We start from the raw sequence: 19,025 nt of genomic DNA, 5'->3' as shown, positions 1-19,025 counted from the left end.
ATCAAGGTAATCTGAAGAAGGCCAGAAAAAGCCCTTTAAAGTTTCTCTACGTAGCAGTAGACCCCTTTTTCAGTTTTGTGAAATAGCATTTCTCATTTAAGAAAATATGCAGAGTATCTATAAATAAATTTTAATTATGCTTCCTTGCATTGTGGTTCTAAGAACCCATACTCTGGGTTACATGCAAGAAAATTTAAGAAAGAATTGGATATGGACTGGATCTTTTGAGTGAAGTACCCAGAAAACAGGATGGACACAATCCTTTGGAACGGGGCTTTTAACTACCATGCTGCACTAGCAAATTAACAGATACACAAAGTAGTATTTTGGGCTCCAAATATGCTTTTTTTTACAGTTTAACAGCAACTACACAAGAAAGGTTCACTTTTGGTAATTAAGGAGAAGTAGCTCAACAAGGATTAAATAAGATTCCATGGAGGGAAATGTATAGAAGTCAAAGAGTGTAAGATAAACAATGATAATCGATGTACTAAGATATGTAAAATGCAGAAATGAATAAATAAAGGAATGGTTCACTTCAGCTGTTTTATTTCTATACACTAAATACAACAAAAGACATTTGCCATACAGCTGAACACACAATGGAAGGAATTACGGATCAAGTTTTGCTATTCTATATTAACTTATTAATTATTTTAACCATTTTGTACAAACAATATTTACATCAAGGCTATCAAATGCTTTTGTCATTATAAAACTTCAAACTGGAGACCAAAATCATTCAAAGAACTTTAGGACCTATAGTCGGAAAGCAAGCCTGTGTGGAACCAATACATTTATCAAACTCTAGCACCCAAAACAGCAATAGTCCACAAATTAAATGGCCCCGCCACACCTTGCAACCGTTCTACCAGCAGTTGTCTCCTGCCTGCCCAAGCCAGCCTGTTACAATAGTAGGCCTGCTATCTGCATGGGGATACTGGTACCTCTAACATTCTCTATGTTATCTCAAGAAGCTACAAAGCCTAGAAAGCTTTAAGGTGTGAAAGTGTGTCAGTGGGGTTGGAGTCTAAAGCTATTTCCCCTTCAAAATTATTAACTGACTAGGCTCACAACCTGGGATTTTGTTTAAGAAAACAGGGTGCAATCATTTGTTAGGGAGAAATCATCTAGCTGAATTATCCCAACATTTGGGAGCAATGACACAAGTGTGAAGTATTTTGGTGCCTGAACCAATTGCTGCTACTAGCACAAAATATATTTATGGGCAACTTAGTATTCAGGGAACTCCGTCCCATGGAAATATTAAATTCTTAATTCCTAAGTTGAGCTGACCAAATACAAAGCCTAATAAAATTAGTGAGGTGGGTGTGTTTTCAAGTAGTGTGGATACAGTTTCAGACTACTTAAGTGATAGTGTCAGCGCTTCTTACTTGCCTACTGGCTTTCCCGATTACAGAGACTAAATTAAAGTCTTTTAATTGAGAAAGCTATTTTTGCTGGCATGGGCATATGAGGCTAACTCTAAAGGTTATTTAAGTCTAATTAGTATATGAAACAAGATCTATTTCATTTATATATCATCACAGTTACCACATTAAGATAACGCCAGCAGGCAACTGTATGTCCAGATCTCTACCTATGTAGCAGCACACGTACTCCTAAACTAATCTAAACAAAATCTGCATCTCAAGCTGAGCAACCCATATCAGAGGTTCATTTAGCAGCCACTGTTGGTTTTCAGAACTCTTGTCAAAGTAATTGTCACTGTGGCATTCTTCATTCCCGAGAACAAGTACACCCTGTTCTTAACAATTGCTGACAAAAAAAACAAAAACTACCAAAGGAATTCAAATCACGTATGGGGTGTATTAATCCAAATCCAAGCTATTCAGGCATTGCCAACACACCTACCGTGGGAAAATGTAAATGCATCCTTAAAAGCAATCCTGGGTTCCTCCTCCCCCCCATAACCACAGAAATCTTGAAGCTGAGATCATGCTAACACAACACTTGCTTATTCTTTCTTCTATAAATATCGATTTATGTCAAAGATAGCTTCATGTAATGAGTTATAAATTCCAAATGAGAAAAACTTGTACAATAGTCACTCCTAGATTCGCCTTAAATGGAGGTGGTGTTCCGGGAATTGAAGGTGAAGCAAGCTTATGTTAAAGTGGAACACAGCATGGTTGATTCTCATGAAGTCTGTTCTAATGCATCTATTCCTTTTCCTCGCTTTATTGGTATGCAGTTCTATGCATCAGCAGTCAATGCAGAACTTCTTTTATCTAGAAGTGAAGGTTATCTAGTGCTAGAATGCAATGTCAGCATACCTCTGAAATGAAATGTGATTCTCTTATGTCAAAAGAATGACTTAGAGGAACTCCCTTTGTAATATTACAACAATGTATTTTGATTTTTCTCTTGAAGTAGTGAAGTAGTAGCCATGGAGTCAATATGTTATGTCAATATGGATTGCTTCAGTAGATGGCTCGTGGGTTTTTTGTACTATAGTAGGCCTCACAGGCAGCGACATAAGAGGATTCTGGGAAAAAGTCGTCATGGTATTCTGCCAAAAACCTGGAAAATCAGAATATGTATTAACAGTTCTGTAATTCTTTAACATACCTACATAGGTAATTTTTCAAACATCCAACACAGAATATTACAAAATCAATTTCCTTAATGGGAGTCACACCTTCAGGATTTTGGAGTCTTGTTGCCACATTTCTAGTGATGCTGCTGAAGATCAAAATTAGTCAGTTCACAACTCAAATTTGGTGAGCTTGTAATTCTCTAATGTATTATTTGCTGACTTCAAGCCAAGTATTTTTGTAATTCAGAGACATGTTACAATTTATATTTCCTGTGCAATCTGCATGGTTTCTGAGATTAAGAAGCTAAAGTCTACCATCACTGAACATGGACAGTTATTTGTTGTTGTTGTTTGCTTTTTGATTTTCCAAGGACATTAGAATGTCATTTGTAATACACATGAAAAGGTTTTAATTTAACCCTTTGGTGTTCTCCTTGAATCTGCAATATGCTTACAGCAAACACTCTTTGCCCTCTCTCTCCTCTGAGGGATCAACAAAGTGCTGGGCTCTCCACAGGACCTGGTGCCACCTCTACTGTGTCCTCACGGTTTCTCTCTCAAATCACAAGGATAGAGAGAAGAACAGAAGGTGGGAAATATTGTTTTCAAATAATAAAAAGAGAGTGTACGGAGCTGCCTTCTCTGAGCAGGGAGGATGAAAAACTGGACTGGTAGGTGTGCCAACAGTGAGGCTTGTTCTACACAGCTCTACTTTTTGGAGCAGCAATCTCACTTTCATAGGCCACTAAAGCTGCCCTATGCAGAGCCCTTTAATCCATTGACACAGAATGGAAGTGGCAGAAATCCTTCCCAGCCCAATTGGAGATTGCAGGGACTGAGCCAGACATGTGTTCTATGATGGTTTCATGCTGCAGTGCGAGAAATAAAAATAAAGCTCTTTTTTTTTTTGAACCGATCTTACGTCATCTCTCAGTTACAGCTTCTGACGATACTATCCTACACTTGTCTACTAAGAAGTAAGCCCACTGGGTCTAATGGGGCTTACTCCTAAGTAAGGGGCAGAGGGTTACAGCCTAAAAATACTCTAGTTTCTCTAACTAAGGCTTAACTGAATATACTTGCAGCCTCTCAGTTATGTATTATAGCTAATGTTGCCTGGCACTGTATTAACTGCATACTGGTACAGACTAGTGGTCACATATCATTATTGCAAGTTGAATTCCACAGTGCCTACTCCTCCAACAAATAAGACTAGATGCAAACTCAAATCAGAAAAATGATCAAGTTAGTATTATACGGCAGAAATGCTAATTCAGTGTTCTATATAATGAACAAATATCAATTCTGAATGGCAACCGTGTTGGTAGACCAATCTGAAGCACTGGTGTATCAAGAATGGATGCTAAGGACAGCACTGGACATCATGTAATGCAGGTATAGGGTGATCATGCACATCCTGTTGTGCATCTAAAACACTCCTTACACCTAAGGAAGTTAGATTGGCTTCAACCAGAGCCAGGGCCTTTTCAACTCTGGCTCCGGCCTGGTGGAACGCTCTGCCTCATGAGACCAGGGCCCTGCAGGATCTGATTTCTTTCCGCAGGGCCTGTAAGACAGAGTTGTTCCGCCTGGCCTTTGGCTTGGAGCCAATTTGATTCCCTCCCTCTCTCTCTCTCTTTTTTTCCTTTTCTTTCTTTTCCTTCTCCTCCTGCGATGAGGCTACATTTTAATATTTTAATGTTCCATTATTTTAATGTTGTATTTTATTTTTGTTTTTAAGTTGTAATCATTCATCTTGTTTTTATTATTGCTTGTAAGCCGCTCTGAGCCCGGCCTTGGCTGGGGAGGGCGGGGTATAAATAAATAAAATATTATTATTATTATTATTATTATTACCATTTCACTTCACATGTGCAATCAGAGGATACACAAATCAAACAATGATATAAAATGTTAACGGGAAGCCCTTTGTGAAGGTAGAATTAACTTCTTGGGCACACCCTCTCACTTTTCTTACAGACTAAGCTGTAAGACAGTCACATAGCACAGGACTCCTCCATTATTAAAATGATTGCTCTTGCAGTTACTAGGTGCCCTTGAACATTTAGACTTAAAGACTTTCTATGATTCACGGTCAAGTTACCTTAGGAACAACTCAAAGTGCTTTACTAATGCCTTTAGGTTTTTGTCAGGAAAGCTCATCTTCCCGAGTATCTCTGGAAGCTTTACTGTAGAAGCAAAATGGGGGGGAAACAATATCATAGTTAATTTTTAATCAGTTTCTATGCAACTGTCTAAAGACCAAAAAAATAAATTGTGAATTTTTAAAGTTTAGTTACGTTTCCCACTGCTCAATACAATATTCTATGAGTATAGAATACTCTGGTGGTTTTCTTCCATTTGTAAAGGTATATTGATCCTCAAGGCATACAGAATGGCTTGTGGCTCAGCCCATAACAGTTTCTGATGAAGATAGTAAATGTGCCCTGCTATGCTGTTCATCAGAATTCGATACAACTAGATCGAGTCAAGAGGTGCCTCCAGTTAATTGGACAAGTGATTTTTTTTATTTTTGGAACAAAAAATGTGTAAATAGAAGTACTTAAATCAAATGACAATTATGCTGCAAGGATACGCAGCTCAACTTGATTGCTAAAATAGCTTGTCTTCCAGTTTGGAGCTGTACTACCAGCTTTTCATAACACTTCAATGAGTGACAGTTCAGGTCCATCTGCAGTGACCTACAACAAAGCAGCCCCCCAAAAGACATGTGATGCTTAAAACAACAGCCACTGTATCCCATCCTTATTTCTCCCCCAGCACAACAGTAAGTAGAAATGCACTAGCTGGGCTTCCCATGTTAGCACCCAGTTTGAACAAACATAATACTAGTTTAACAGGAAGCACTCAGTATTTGAATTCTTACACCAGGGTCAGAAGATGGAGTAGATAAAGTATATCTGGATATGGGAGAATACCTAAAAGAGAAACTCAAATTCTCTCAAGAGCTCAAATTGCTTATTTGGAAGAGTGTTACTGTGAAAATCCAATCCAAACTTCATTGGGACAAAGCGTTATTTACATCCAAGTAACTGTGTATAGGACCTTAGCACTATACAGAATCTATTTTCAAAGTAAAAAATGTATTTTACCAAACATGCGTAGCAAATGCTGAGATCCATAAATGTAAGAAGGCGGTGGTGGCTGATCACCTGGGGGATAGCTCTCTGGCATAAGTTTCCATGACAACACCTAAACATAAAATTAGCATGTTTAAGAATACATCAAAGCATGGTCCATAATAATATCCCCAAGAGATTATATAGGCCCAGCTCATACATCACAAAAAACCATAATTAATGGTTTATCATGAATGTAGATCTCTGTCTCACTGTATTCCTCACCTAGCATCAGTGGGAACAACAAACCACGATCCCTGCTTCAAATGACATCTGAACCAGGGATCTCAGCTTGTTTTGCTCAAACAAACCACAATTAGTAATTCAAGAGCAAACCTTGGCTCTATGCTATGTTTTGTTTGGAGAGAAACAAGCCATAAAGTCTGTTTGGATACAATAATCTGGTCTGGAACTCAAGAGATTGTGGTTTATTGTTTCCGCTCATGCTAGGGAAGCAGCAAAGTGGGAGCCATGTGTACATTTGCAGGTGCAGCTACTCTTTTCCGAAAGAGACGAAGGACAACTTGGGTTCACAGCTAAATTTGGTTCTTTTAACGTAATTTAATCTTAGGAACCTGCTAAGACTAAGAGCTTACCTCGTTTAATTCATTGTTTCTTCTGCCTTCAAAACCAGCAAATACTGCCCCACCCTCTTTGCTAGGAGTCAACGTGATGGGTGACGATGACCCACTGTGGACAGGAGTTTCTTCAAAAGAAAAGCAGAGAGCTACATTATTCACTGATGCGTCAGGAACAGAACTTTTATTCACATGAACTTGATGCAACCTAATTAATGCATGAGCTATTATTTTTGTTATTTATTAAACTTGTATACAGCCCTTCATCGGAAGATCACAAGGCGGTTCACAACATAAAAATACAAAACGAGAACACAAAATACATAATAAAAACAAGAACAAGAACACACCAATAACCCATCCCATGAACATATTTAATGAACACATGTTCTATGAACACATAGAACATTAATCAGTCAAAGGCTGATTATTCTGGGTTTTATTCTATGTTTGAAGCAAGTCTACTTAAGCAGAGTGGGGAGTGAAGGCAGTTGAAATTATATGCATTCAAGCTTAAGATACCTGCTACCTACCCAGAGGGAAAGGTTTCGGTACCACCAGTACCTACTTTTCTTCCACGACTAGTATAACACTCAGCATGCACATGTCAAATGTCCTTCCCTACTTCTTAAAAAGTAACAGATGATAAATAATGTTTACAACAAAATGGTGTCTGCCCCTGCCCCCACTAAATAATTTCTCCACCTTGCTACAACGACATACTCTTTTCAAGGTGCAAAAACAATTTTGGCATTGAAGTAGGAGCCTCAATGTTCCGTCGTTTTGGTTGTGGTGAAGAACTGCTTTCTGACAATCTGTCACAGTTGGATGTGTGACGTGTGGAGCGCCTTAGGGACTGCAGTATTTCAGGTTCGGTTTTTCGGCGTTTTGGTGTTACTGACTCTCCCGTCACAGGCTGACTGTCCGTGGACTGGGGAGTCGATGGGTTCAGAAGTGGTGGGCTTGGAGAAAGCTCTTCTTGATTTCTGAAGAAAGAGAAAAATAAAAGTGCACTAAAGTGGTAGGTGCTTACCGATGCAACTGTATGTTATGCAAAAAAGTATTAGCTATAGTAACTATGTGACTTCCATGTTTTTCAAAACTACTTTCTTCTACTTGTTCTTAGCCTACTGGAAACCAATCTCACTATCACAAAAAAGCAAGCAAAGGTTAAACGCACTGCAGTTACACCATCTACTTAAATTATAGAGGGGGGGGGGGGGAGAAGCACCAAACCTACCTGTTAGTGTTTGCTACACTCTCTTTGATTGGAAGAAAAAATTTGGAGGAAGTCACCTTCTTAAACTGTGCTTGCTCATAGGGATACAGAAGAATCAGAGGAAGAGTGAAGTCGAATGTTATTCTTAGCCCATCCACCATTTCTTTACACAATTCAACACTAGAAAGTTAAGAAATGAATAAATATTTTCTATAATTAACTAAATATGTTTATGTTAACATGTCAAAAGGCAGACAATTTTAACAGAAATTGTAAGTGAATGTACATTTTAAGTTATTTGAACTCTAGGGAACTGCATGGTCATGGGGCCTCGACACACAAGAGCACAAATTCATGAACATTTGCACTTCTTGAGTACAGGTCCACAAATTTTCGAATGCCTTCCTTGATAGCCAGCCAAAATTTGAAGTCACCAAGGTTCTTCCCCTGTGGAGGAATGGATGGGTCTCGCATCACGCCACATGGGAGTGCTTCTGAAGCACAGCATGAGATTGAGGAGAATCCCCTTCCCCACCCCAAAGCTCTGGAGAAGAGCTGGATTCATCAATGTTTCACTGTGTTTATGAACTGGCCAGAGCTTCTCTAAGCTATCACAAGCCCCAGCTCTTGCTCCAGGCTGGAAGCTGGGGACTATATCTCTGAAGTTTTGCAGAAGAAGCTGAAAACTGACCAGTTAGTACTGATCCTCTACTCCTCGCCCACTGACTGAGCTGCACAGGGATGATGCTGACAATAGAAAGTCAGATTCACAGGAAGTCAATTCCCCACTAAACACAGAGTAGCCAACATACATTGTAGAAACAACTGTGCCACATTATCACAAGCATAAAGGGTGTGAAAGTATATGAAACAAGCAAGGATAAAGATACAACACTGTAACTGAACCAAACCAAACACTTTGTCAGGTGAAAATATTCTTTACGCAGTGTGGGAAGAAAATAGCAGGCTGTTTGGAGAAGCCAGAAATCTAAGGTCTAGGAAGCTGAAATTATGAAAAGAGGGCTCAGAAAAACGGTTGCTGAAGGAAGGGGAAGAGTAGATCATATGCTGAGAATAAACAGACTTGAGGGAAAGGGGTGACGGCAGGGGAAGTCAAAGTAGGACTGGAAAAAACTCACATAGATCTTAGGGACAGGATGAGTTATGTACTACTGGCAAGCAGAGAGGTGAGGTCATTTGAGGCGAGCAGTGAGCTGAGAAGGTTTTGGAAACAACTTAAAACTTATTGAGTTTAGAATTTGGACTACTAGCATGAAACATCTGTTTTGATATTTTCTTTCTTCTTGCAAGAGATGTGTCTGGTGACGGAAACTGCATTTAGATGTTATGACTTGGTAAACAACCAAATCAACAAACACCCAGGCAAAACACCAATCACTCTTTAAATAACACAGTGAAGATTTAAACCCTCTGCTACATCGTCACTCTGCTTACTATCTTAACTATACAAGATGACTTTATATAAACTTAAATGACATACAGAAAAGGCTCTATATGTACCTGGTGTTTCCTGAGAGCTGCCATTTAGGGAACCTTAAATTTTGGAGCTTATGCTCAGGGACAGAAAATGAGGTTGATACTAAAAGGACTGCCAAACTTATCTCTATTTAAAAACTATTGCCTTTTACTTCCAAGACAAAACCTGCCCAAACCAATTCCTTAAGTTGTATCTACATTACCTCCACTAGGAAGGTAATTTTAACAGCTCCTGCGATGGCATTTACAGCTCAACGAGATCCATCTCCATATTGGATTTTCAAGCATTATGATTTGCTTGTGTCAGTTAACCTTTCACTTTATCCTCAGAGTGACCGAGTTCATTTACAGTAAGTGAGCACATACCACTTTGAAAACTTAATTTCAAGCAGGTTACTTTAGATACATAAAACAAAAAAGCAGTTACTTACTTCTTTTCTGGTGGGATATAGTGCAGATTCAAGTTGGTGTGTGAAGACATCTGATGGTGCCGTGATCTTTCATTGGCTGAAAAAGCTGCATTGATGGCAAAATGCTTCACATACGATTCCAAGATGGTTATTATATTTGTCTGACATGGCAGTTTCACCAGCTAGATGAATCAATCAATGGCCAAATTGGAGGAATTATGTATGCAACAACATAATAAAAGTTCATGACATCTGAGATCTGCTTACCACCATTCTTTTGAAATACACATTTAAGTAGACAAGCCTGAACTCAGAAAAATAAAGTGTACAAGAGAGACTTGCATCCAGCCTTTTCTGTTTGGAGAGTAAAGCAGCCATAGAAATTCCAGTAGCACCAGCTACCTACTGAACACCAATAAAACCTATATTCATTTTACTTATATGTTCCAGAGTCTAAATGTTCAGTGGGACCAAACTTACTCTCTTGTATCCACATATTTGCTGTATTGTCTACATGAGTGGTATAAAAAGGGATATGTACATATACCCCAGCACATAATTTGAATCCATTGGTTTGGGCCCTGCTGTCTGGAGCAATAGAAAACAAGCTTGTTCCATTTCCCATGTGACAGCCCTTCTGATACTTGAAGATGGCTATCATATTGCCTCTCAGAGCTCCAGAGCTTAGCAGCAGAAAACATACTTTCCTTAGGCTATAACCTCCCTCTGGGGTAGCATGGAAGAAGTGATCAGAAATAATACTCTTGCAGAATTTGGGTTATTTTTAAAATTACTCCTTCTGCAGTATAAATTAGCTATTCATCATCAATCCAGAACTCTTTCACTAGCTTCCATAAGCTTATGAAACAAATAACCAAAATGGTTCAGTCTTCTGAATACAAGAATTTAATATAAGTGGTTTCAAGCATCTTCATTTGATTAAGTTATTCATACCCGTTTTCTCCTATTAATATAGTAACAATCTTCTTCAAGCTTTTTTTTCAAGATTTCAGGAATTTCAATGTTTATTGCTCTCTCTTCCATGTCCCGTTTAGTATGAGTCTCTTGCTCTTCTTTCTGTACAAATACATACAAGATATTAAAAAGTCTTTCCATACATTGTAGCTGAAGTAAATTACATAGAGAGAAACACTGGAATTATTTATAACATACGAACCAGGACTGATGCTAGTAGCTAGCTAAAGTTAATCATAACCAATTTATGTCCACTAATTACTCCACATATGACATAGCTGCATCACCCACTTAAAACAACTGCGCACTAACACATATTTTTTTTTTGCATAGAAATGTTAATGTCATTTATAACTTTTTTTTAAAAAAAAAGTAACATCACCCATTATTTTGAGAGCAAGTCACATTACATTTAGGTTGTACTCTGAAACAATACGCCTCTACGATCAGCGCGAAAAACAATTCTGGAATTATATGGTATACTACAAAAAATGGGAAACTGGATCCAAACAATGGGCCAGATCCTGATGTTCTCCAACCCCCATGAGTCACTTTTACAGATGGATGGAACCACCCACTTCTCAGCCACCTGACATCAGATTTAATTTTTTCCTTTGTGGACTGGCTTGAATTCAATGAGGCAGGAATCAGCTCCCGAGTGGAGCTCCCATGTCCCACTGGAGCTTGCTTGGATATTAGCGATTTGTGAAATATTAAATGGTATACATTTAATGGGCATAGCTTGGGAAGAACTAGGCTCATGTGTCCAAGGTTATCATCACTGGTCTGCCGAGATATACCAGTGACAAAAATCATAAGGTACATAGTACTATGTTTTTATATTGTATGCAAACATTAAGCTAATCTTTCACGAGTAAGAAACTGTCTCTACACTTTGTACCCAGAAAACTCTGATTGTTGCCCATGAAGTATTTTATGGCATATCATTTATTTGTTGGTCAAGATAGCTGTATTGGCATACCATTTCTATTTTTTCATCCACGTCACTTTCTTCACTCTTTATTTCTTCATCTGTGCCTTCATCACTGTCATCAGAAGAAGAACTACTTATAGCTGTATAAGAAAAAACGAGTTACCTTTGACATTTAGCACACTTACCCACTCACTTCATTTGACAAAAGGAGATGTAGTGGTAATCCTCAAGCTAGCTTTATCTGCCTATTTAAAAACTTTATCAATCTTCCTCTTAACTAATTAAACACATTTAGACACATCACAAACTGTGTTTTATATAATCGACTTCTATTTTGTTCTGTGTATATCACAATATTTTTTGTTGCTATGGCTGATGGCTGATGCAAATAAAGTTTCATTCATTCATCACAAAATATGGAAGGTCTCTTAATATCAGTGAAAAATAACTGTAATTGGGAAACTCCTTAGTACAATGCTTCAGTAAATGGAAATTTACAGAAAATAAATTGGTTTCACAAGGAACAATAAGCTGGGCATTACCCAACAGAAATTCTGAAGAGTTCTAATTGCTGAAGTGTCAGAACAAGCATGATGTATGGTAAACCTATTTGATGTGCTTTTAAGGCTACGGTTCCATTCCATTCCCAAATATGTTCATTTCCAAAACCTGAACTCAGATGTATTGCCAAATTCCTTACAGGTGAATGTACTTTTTAGCAGGACATACACTATCATCAACAAAAAGCAATTCAAACCAAGAATAGTGTAGGTTTTCCTGTACATAAGACTTACATGTGAAATTTAACCGATAGTAAAGCTGCACCTTCTGTTTTCTCCTTCCTTTCCCTTATTAGCTTAAGGCTGTAAGCTTCTTAGGACTAGAGATCAATCTTTTTGTGCTGATAAAGTTGATATATAAATACTTAAATAGACAGTTCAATCATAAGCAGAGAAAACAGACACCAAACTTACATTTTTCACTGCTTTTATCATTCTCTTCAGCAGGAAGGATCTTCAATACAGAATCAACACCAGGCAGTCTGCAACGCCCTTTCTTTCCTTTTCTTCTCCTAAAAGAAATTTAAGAAAGCCTACCATTCAACCTAATATTTTGTTATTTTACTTAAAGCAGTAAGAGTACAAAAATACCATATAAACATAAATCTTTAGGATATGCCTGTGTTTTGTCATTCCCCTGAACATGAATGGATTCAAAGACATAGGTACTGATGCATACATAGTGCTAGCTATAGGTTGTTGCTACACAAAAAAGCCTTGGCAGATTATTATTATTATTATCATCATCATATGCTTCCTCCTTTCCTTGTGTGCTGCAATCCCCTCCCTTGATGGCAGTAAACCATAGTTTACTCATTCACCCAAACCGGTTAACTATGGTTAGTGCTTGCCATGTAAAGCAGAAGCTATGATTTGATCCTGGAGTTTCTATTCTAGTTTTTTAAGGACTACCGCAGCAATGGGTTGAGAGAAGACTGAAACTGGTTTGCTGGTGCCTTTTCTCACTACCAAGGAGAATAGCAAGTTATAAAAGCAGTAGCTCCCGCTATTGCTGGAGGGAGGGGATCCTTCACCTATATAGGTACGCGGCTTCTGTCATGAAAACAAAAGGTATTGCTTTTTTAAAAACTAGCTATAGCTAAATAAATCACAAAAGCAGGGCAAAATTAGTAGTGGTTCCCTCTTCTAAAAAGCACAGGGCAAAGCACTAAAAAGCCTGTCACCCATCACAACTGTTCTGACTACTAAGGGTAGGACGTTTTAAGAATTCTAGCCCTTGGAGCTTTTTTCCTTTAAAGAATTCCCAATGGGAACAGATGGACTTCCATCAAATGTGCTAAAAGAGTCTAGTGAAAAGCTTAGTAAAAAAAAACCATTGGAAGTACAGAATAGCTACATCCACCTCAGCAGGTATAAAGTCACAATTGTATGTAAAAGGAGTATGCATTTAACATATATTACTATTGGTGCAAACTTTGTTTGATCCTTACATGCGAGCCACAGCTTTCCTTGCCAATCTACGTTGTAATCTGCGGTTTTCATCAGAGTCACGAAGAACATGATCTTCAGCTGCCCATCTGTCCCAACTGAGTATTAAAAAAAAAAAAAGAAGCATGAGAATATAAGATTAAAGTAGGGAGTAGTATTTGAAACCATACATACGATTTCAGGTCAGTTCATAATTAAAAGGCTAATTGGGATTTAGTTAATGTTGATTTTTAGTTTGATAGCCAAGTTAGTGAGATCATGCATACATTTTTTGTATCAGTGGATGCACAAAATATTGCACAAAACAGTTAAGTTGGCACGCCTCCGCTTACACTGATGGCAGATCCTCACAATCTGGCCATGGACATTGCTATTTAGGAGCAAGTCCAATGTTAGTGACATTTACTTCAAGATAAGCATGATTAAAACTGCTGTCTGACTTTCAGGTGGGCATTACAGGTACCAATCCCTGCAAAGGTGTGATTATTTGACATTTTATTTATTCGTGAATTATTAAAAGAACTTGCAGCACTATGCACAAAGTACTAAATACATCCTCACCTTCGGTTCCAACCATTAAAATGGATCAGATATTCTGGAATCTTTCTTCCTTTCTCATCCTTTCCAATAACAATGTCAACAATCTGAAATTATAAACATTTGTGCATTATTATATAAACACAGGAATAGATTCTACAGGTTTGTACTTCAGACCAAGAGAATTAGTTTCGTTTCCAAGTAAGCTTGTTTATTTTGAAGGCTTAAAGACAATATCATATGTGAAAGCAATAGTACTGCTGTTTCAGAAAGGAGTTGGGGAACCAAGCCAACCAAGAATACTACCCAGAGACAATACATTTAGTGACTGAGAATGTGTAGGGGATTGTTGAGCGGCTCTCTTTTCAAGTGCATTATTTGTTTTGAGGATGGATCACCAATTTCTATTTGTCACAACACTTCAGAGACTGGATTTCTAGCCCATACTAAGAAAGGAACTGGTGCTGTATTCAAATCCTGCAGAAGAAACCGCAGACACTGCACTTAGGAACTGCTGTTTTTGCTGAGGGAGTAGGCGGAATGTAACTGGTGAGTGTAGCCAGTGGTGCTGCTACATGCAGTAATGAGGAAACCCTGGGCTGGGCATCATCTGGGAGCCCTATGCCACTGTAGCCAGTCTCTCTCACCTGCACCACCCTGGCCACTCTGCTTCTTCCCCCACTTCCCACTGAACTGAACAAAGCAAACACCTTGACATTGTTTCACACCTTTGTACTTTTCCAGCCTTAACAGTACAATTCAAAACATGCCATTGAGTTTAATGGGTCTTGCTCCCAGGAAAATAGGATTAGAAGATGGTAGCCTTATTAATAACCAGTATTGCCAGACACTGTTTGAAACTCCTATTGTTCTAGGTGCATTTTGCAACAGGGAACTTCATTAGCGCAAGCAGTTTCTGAGCTCTGGGCGCAGTACTGTACCTAAGATTTCAGATTAAAACTGCAGAGTGGAAGAAAAGGAGGGCCTTTTTCTGCCTCTGTGCTTCCAGCTACTCTCTGATGACTGGAGAAGAGACACTTTTAAGAATATTAGGAGGGTGGGCAGGAGAAGGACTAGACCATGTGAAAAATGAACGTTAATATTTTAGCTGCAGTTCATTCATTTTCAGCTTTGTATTATTGTTATTTTTAAAAAGCATGCCTAGACATTCCATTGTTGCACCCATAACCTAAGTTTAAGGTGCCATTTAGCTCCTAGCTTTCATATCTCAGTTTCTAACACTGTTACCAGATTTGTGGAACTTGTGTCAGGGGTGTTTTGAAAATAGGGCTGAGATGGGCAAAACGTTTGCAGATCAAAGTCAATCAGGCACTTGTCATAAACAGAGGAGAGAAGACTGAGTGAGGAAACCAATGCAGAAAAGAGGAAGAACCTGATTGTGCATACTCTGGCCATTTGCTTCTGCACCACAGTGTGCTGAAACTCTCCTCCACCATCACTTCCTATGGGAGCTGTCAAACCCCTGCACACTCCACACTACCCTCGTCCTGGTGCTCACCCCACCCCACCCCCATCAGGTGTCATCAAGAATTGACCTTCCTTTCCTTTAATCAGAACTTCTTTTTCTTTTCCTTTTTTTACAAAAAAGAAATAACCTTCTCCCCTTCTGATACACCATCTGGCAAGCTGGGATGAGGGAAAAATTAATAAACAACCCTGCTTTTCCTGACACCAGCTTGGTAAGGGGGTGGGGGTGTTTGTGTAAAGAAATAATAGCAAGGTAAATGCTAGTTTCACTCTGCTCCCCCCCCCATCCCCTTACCAGGTGGCGTCATGTAGGGCCAGAGTTTCTCTTTCCTGTTGTAGCAGCAGTGAAACTCCTAAGCTGACTCTAGCTATATTCACCTGCTACCATCCTTGTTTCCCAGGGTGCCTGGACTAGACGCACTCTGGGAAACAAAGGCGGTGACAGGTGTAGCTGGCTTGGCAGGCGTTTTGCTGAACAGTGTGCCTGCTACTGAAGATCCATTTTAAAAAGCAAATGAACGTATGTTGCCACCTGTCTCTAACAGTCATCATCAATATACACACAATTTCATTCAAAAGCCACAAAACAGGGGAAAGAATACCACCACAACAATATGCAGGGTTAAGTATACTAAAGCCCTTTGATTTCAAGGACTTAGGTGTGACAAACGCTGCATAAGATTATGCTGCAGAGTATAAAAGCAATATACGTTTTTCCAGTTATTTCCTTTGCAGTTCCCTATAGAGTTTATGGCTACAATCCTAAGCACACTTCTACATATCTTTTACCAAGGCTTACTTCCAACTAAATACAGTATACACAGAATTTGGCTGCATAATCTGGTTTGGACCAACAGGAATTGGAAGGCTCTGGTGTACATACCAGGGAATTGCCATCACTGTATTTAGTATTAAGCTGCAGTACTGAGATATTTTGCAATATATTTTTCAAGCATTTGAAATGGTTTCAAATATGCTTGAGATTACAGCCAAATATATTATTTTCCATCCTACACCCCAAAGAAACCTCTCATAAACTGCTAGGTAGATGGCAAAGAATTGTCCTACCAGTTTGTTTCAATAAATAGATTACTTTAAATGTTTTATGCAAGTCTCATTTATAGCTTATAAATATTACTATAAAACAAAGTATACTTTTTTAAAAAAACAGTTCTCATTCACTATAAACAAGCTTATTTATGCTATGCCCTTTTATTAAAGGTCTTTGATTTTCAATGTATGAGGTGTAGAAAGTCCATATTGAATATGTATACGACAAATCCATCCATGCTAAAAAGTTGGTAGTGCCTTCATTGTCCAAAGTCCTACTTATTTTAATGGAACTTGGGTCCAGTTCAAACATTACAAAATGCAGTTTTGTTTTTCTGCCTGAACATCCAAGTACCACACTCTGGTTAGCTGCAAAGGGTCATGCCGTCCAGTGCCTCTGCAGTCAGTGAATAAACGGAACTTGAGTTACATGCCAATTACCACATGGAAGCGATTTCCACATGTGGCTTTTAAGAATATGTAACACTTGGATAAATATTACTTCCAAATAAATTAGCATGGAATTGAGATATTTGTTTCTAGTGTTGCCAAAATAAACCAGCTTTCTTATAGGAAGCCCACAGCTAAGAAGTCATTGGGAAGGCCTCTCTCCTATGGAGAACAATGGAATTGGCCTTGCCATGCAGAAAAGGCACAACTGCAGCCTTCTATATAACGTTTGAAGCAGCTTTGAGCTGATAATATTCGGTGAACAGAGGCCAGGCCATAAAATGCAATCTCTGTTTACCTGGGAATAAGCCCCGCTGAACTCGGTATGGCTTACTTCTAAGCTGATATGGTTAGAGTTGTTCTACAGCTACAGAATATAGAGCCAGCCAGCAGTAAACAGGGTGGTCTGTTTTGTCTTTTAAGAAGTGACATTCCCTGCACCTGATCCGAGAAGTCTCCAGGCTCTGGTAAGACCCACCCCTTCCCTCAAGAGAACACGGGCAGCCAATATGACACGCGGTTACCCCACAGACACGTGTGTCAAGTTGTCCCTTAAAAGGACAGCCCCTGGTAACCAGGTAACCTATACTAGAAAAGCGTCAAAATAAGACGAAGAGACTAGCGGGGGGGGGGGGCAGGAGGACTGGCGCCTATTTTGCGTTGTCTCCTTTCTCGTTCAACGGTATGTGCAATGGAGCAAAATAAAATAATATATGCCCCAATAATATGTGCCCCTTTAGACGGGTCCAAGCGAGGTGGAGGAGCCCAAGGAAGCTGCTTTCCACCTCAGCCCCTCTCTTCCCTCAAATGGCTGTGGGGCGAGGGTGAGTTGCGGGTTGGGGGGCAGCCAAACAGAGCTGGGGCTCCCCGGCCACCCAGAGGGGAAAGGAAACAGCTGCAACACCCGGAAGCGCCACCGAAGAAAGAGGCCGCCGCTTCCGTTAGCGGGCGGCTTGCTCGGAAGAGGGGGGCACCGCGCGCGCACGGGAGGGAAGGGGGGGGGGCTGAGACGGCCAGGCGCGCGTGCCCGCCCTCCCTCCCGGCGGAGGAATCCTCACCTTGGCATCATAGAGCACCTTCGCCTTGGTCGGGTCCGGCTCGAAGCAGAGAACTCTCTCGCCTTTGCGGAATTTAAATTTCATTCCCCGCGAGGTCATTTGTTCATCATGGCGAAAGGGAAGACTCAGCCACGCCTCGCGGCAGAAGGGCGGAGGGAAAGGCAGGCAGGCAGGCGGCTGGGCTGAGCCCGCCTCCTCCTCGTCTTCTTCTTCGTCTTCTCCTCCTCCTCCTCCTCCGCGCTGAAAAACAGTCCGCGAGCGAAGAAAGAACGCGCGAGAACAGCAGCAGCAAAGCAGCTGGGCGCCCTCCCGAGCAAGTGCACGCGGTTGCAATGCTTCGTTTCGCTAGTCATGTGGTGGGATGTGTTATAAGGTCGGGAGTGATGCTACCGCTGCCGTTGCTATTCGCGCGAAGAGCGAGGAACAAATCTCCGCTCAGCCATGGAGCCCGCTGGACCACCGGTCGCTTAACCTCATGCATCATAACTGTGGTGCAGAAACCATAACATTCATACCTACCCTCCCAACATTTCTCCGATGAATATAGGGACGTCCCATTCCATAATACTAATAGTCCATTTTATTATTTATACCCCAGCCACTCCGGGCAGCTTCCAACATACATAAAAACAAAATACTAAACATTTTTAACGTTTAATATTCAGATGTCTTCTAACTTATTGCTCAGGGGACGCATAGCTCTCCCAACATTTCTCCTATGAAAATTGGACGTCCGAAGCAAATGCGGGACATTCCGGGATCAAATCAGAAATTGGATGGCTTCTGTAAATCTGGGATTTCCTGGAAAATAGGGACACTTGGAGGCTCTGTATATACCTTGCCTTGAGCTCCTTGGAGAAAAGGCGGGGGTGGGGAGCCAAAATAGATAAACCATAATGAATACATACATCATACATTCTGGTTTTCAGTGTGAAGTGGGCTAGCTGCCCTAACTCTAGTTCTGCCCTTAGAGCTGCCAAAATCGATCCAAATTCTCCCATTTGTGAACATATATTGAAATTGTATGCTTTGCTCAATGCACGGCTTGGTAAAAAAAGGCCACCTGTTTATTCAGCTGTTCTCCAGTGTCATGGACAGGCTGGATACAGAGGCACCAGCT

At 40.0% G+C, this 19,025-nt stretch overlaps 1 protein-coding gene across 3 annotated transcripts; it reads right to left on the bottom strand.

Moving 5' to 3' along the window:
• Positions 1–532: 532 nt before the first annotated feature.
• On the bottom strand, positions 533–18,255 carry MSL3 (MSL complex subunit 3). Of its 3 annotated transcripts, none has more exons than XM_083734457.1 (13): positions 17,906–18,255; positions 13,884–13,966; positions 13,325–13,420; positions 12,288–12,385; positions 11,362–11,453; positions 10,359–10,481; positions 9,426–9,586; positions 7,519–7,677; positions 7,002–7,264; positions 6,297–6,406; positions 5,674–5,773; positions 4,665–4,749; positions 533–2,544 (listed from the first exon to the last, which is right to left on the bottom strand). In XM_083734457.1, exons 1-13 carry the CDS (start codon positions 18,002–18,004, stop codon positions 2,445–2,447), a joined length of 1,569 nt encoding a protein of 522 aa, XP_083590583.1. In that variant the 5' UTR covers positions 18,005–18,255; the 3' UTR covers positions 533–2,444. The 3 variants fall into 3 exon arrangements, with proteins under 3 accessions (XP_083590583.1, XP_083590584.1, XP_083590585.1); XM_083734458.1 differs by lacking the exon at positions 17,906–18,255 and adding an exon at positions 17,146–17,804; XM_083734459.1 differs by lacking the exon at positions 17,906–18,255 and adding an exon at positions 17,326–17,786.
• Positions 18,256–19,025: the final 770 nt, after the last annotated feature.

The sequence above is a fragment of the Podarcis gaigeae genome, assembly GCF_964106915.1.
Source record: "Podarcis gaigeae genome assembly, chromosome: 4".
In the NCBI taxonomy this organism is placed as follows: domain Eukaryota; kingdom Metazoa; phylum Chordata; class Lepidosauria; order Squamata; family Lacertidae; genus Podarcis; species Podarcis gaigeae.
The sequence above is the reverse complement of the archived record's forward strand: the minus strand, read 5'-3'. Positions and strand labels throughout refer to the sequence as shown.

Excerpts from the sequence above, each read along its gene's own strand:
- MSL3 (XM_083734457.1), bottom strand. The coding sequence starts at position 18,004 with ATGACCTCGCGGGGAATGAAATTTAAATTCCGCAAAGGCGAGAGAGTT. Across the intron at positions 7,678-9,425 it reads TATATCCCACCAGAAAAGAA|TGTTGAATTGTGTAAAGAAA; the intron begins GTAAGTAACTGC and ends TTAACTTTCTAG. Across the intron at positions 4,750-5,673 it reads GCATTTGCTACGCATGTTTG|TAAAGCTTCCAGAGATACTC; the intron begins GTAAAATACATT and ends TTGCTTCTACAG.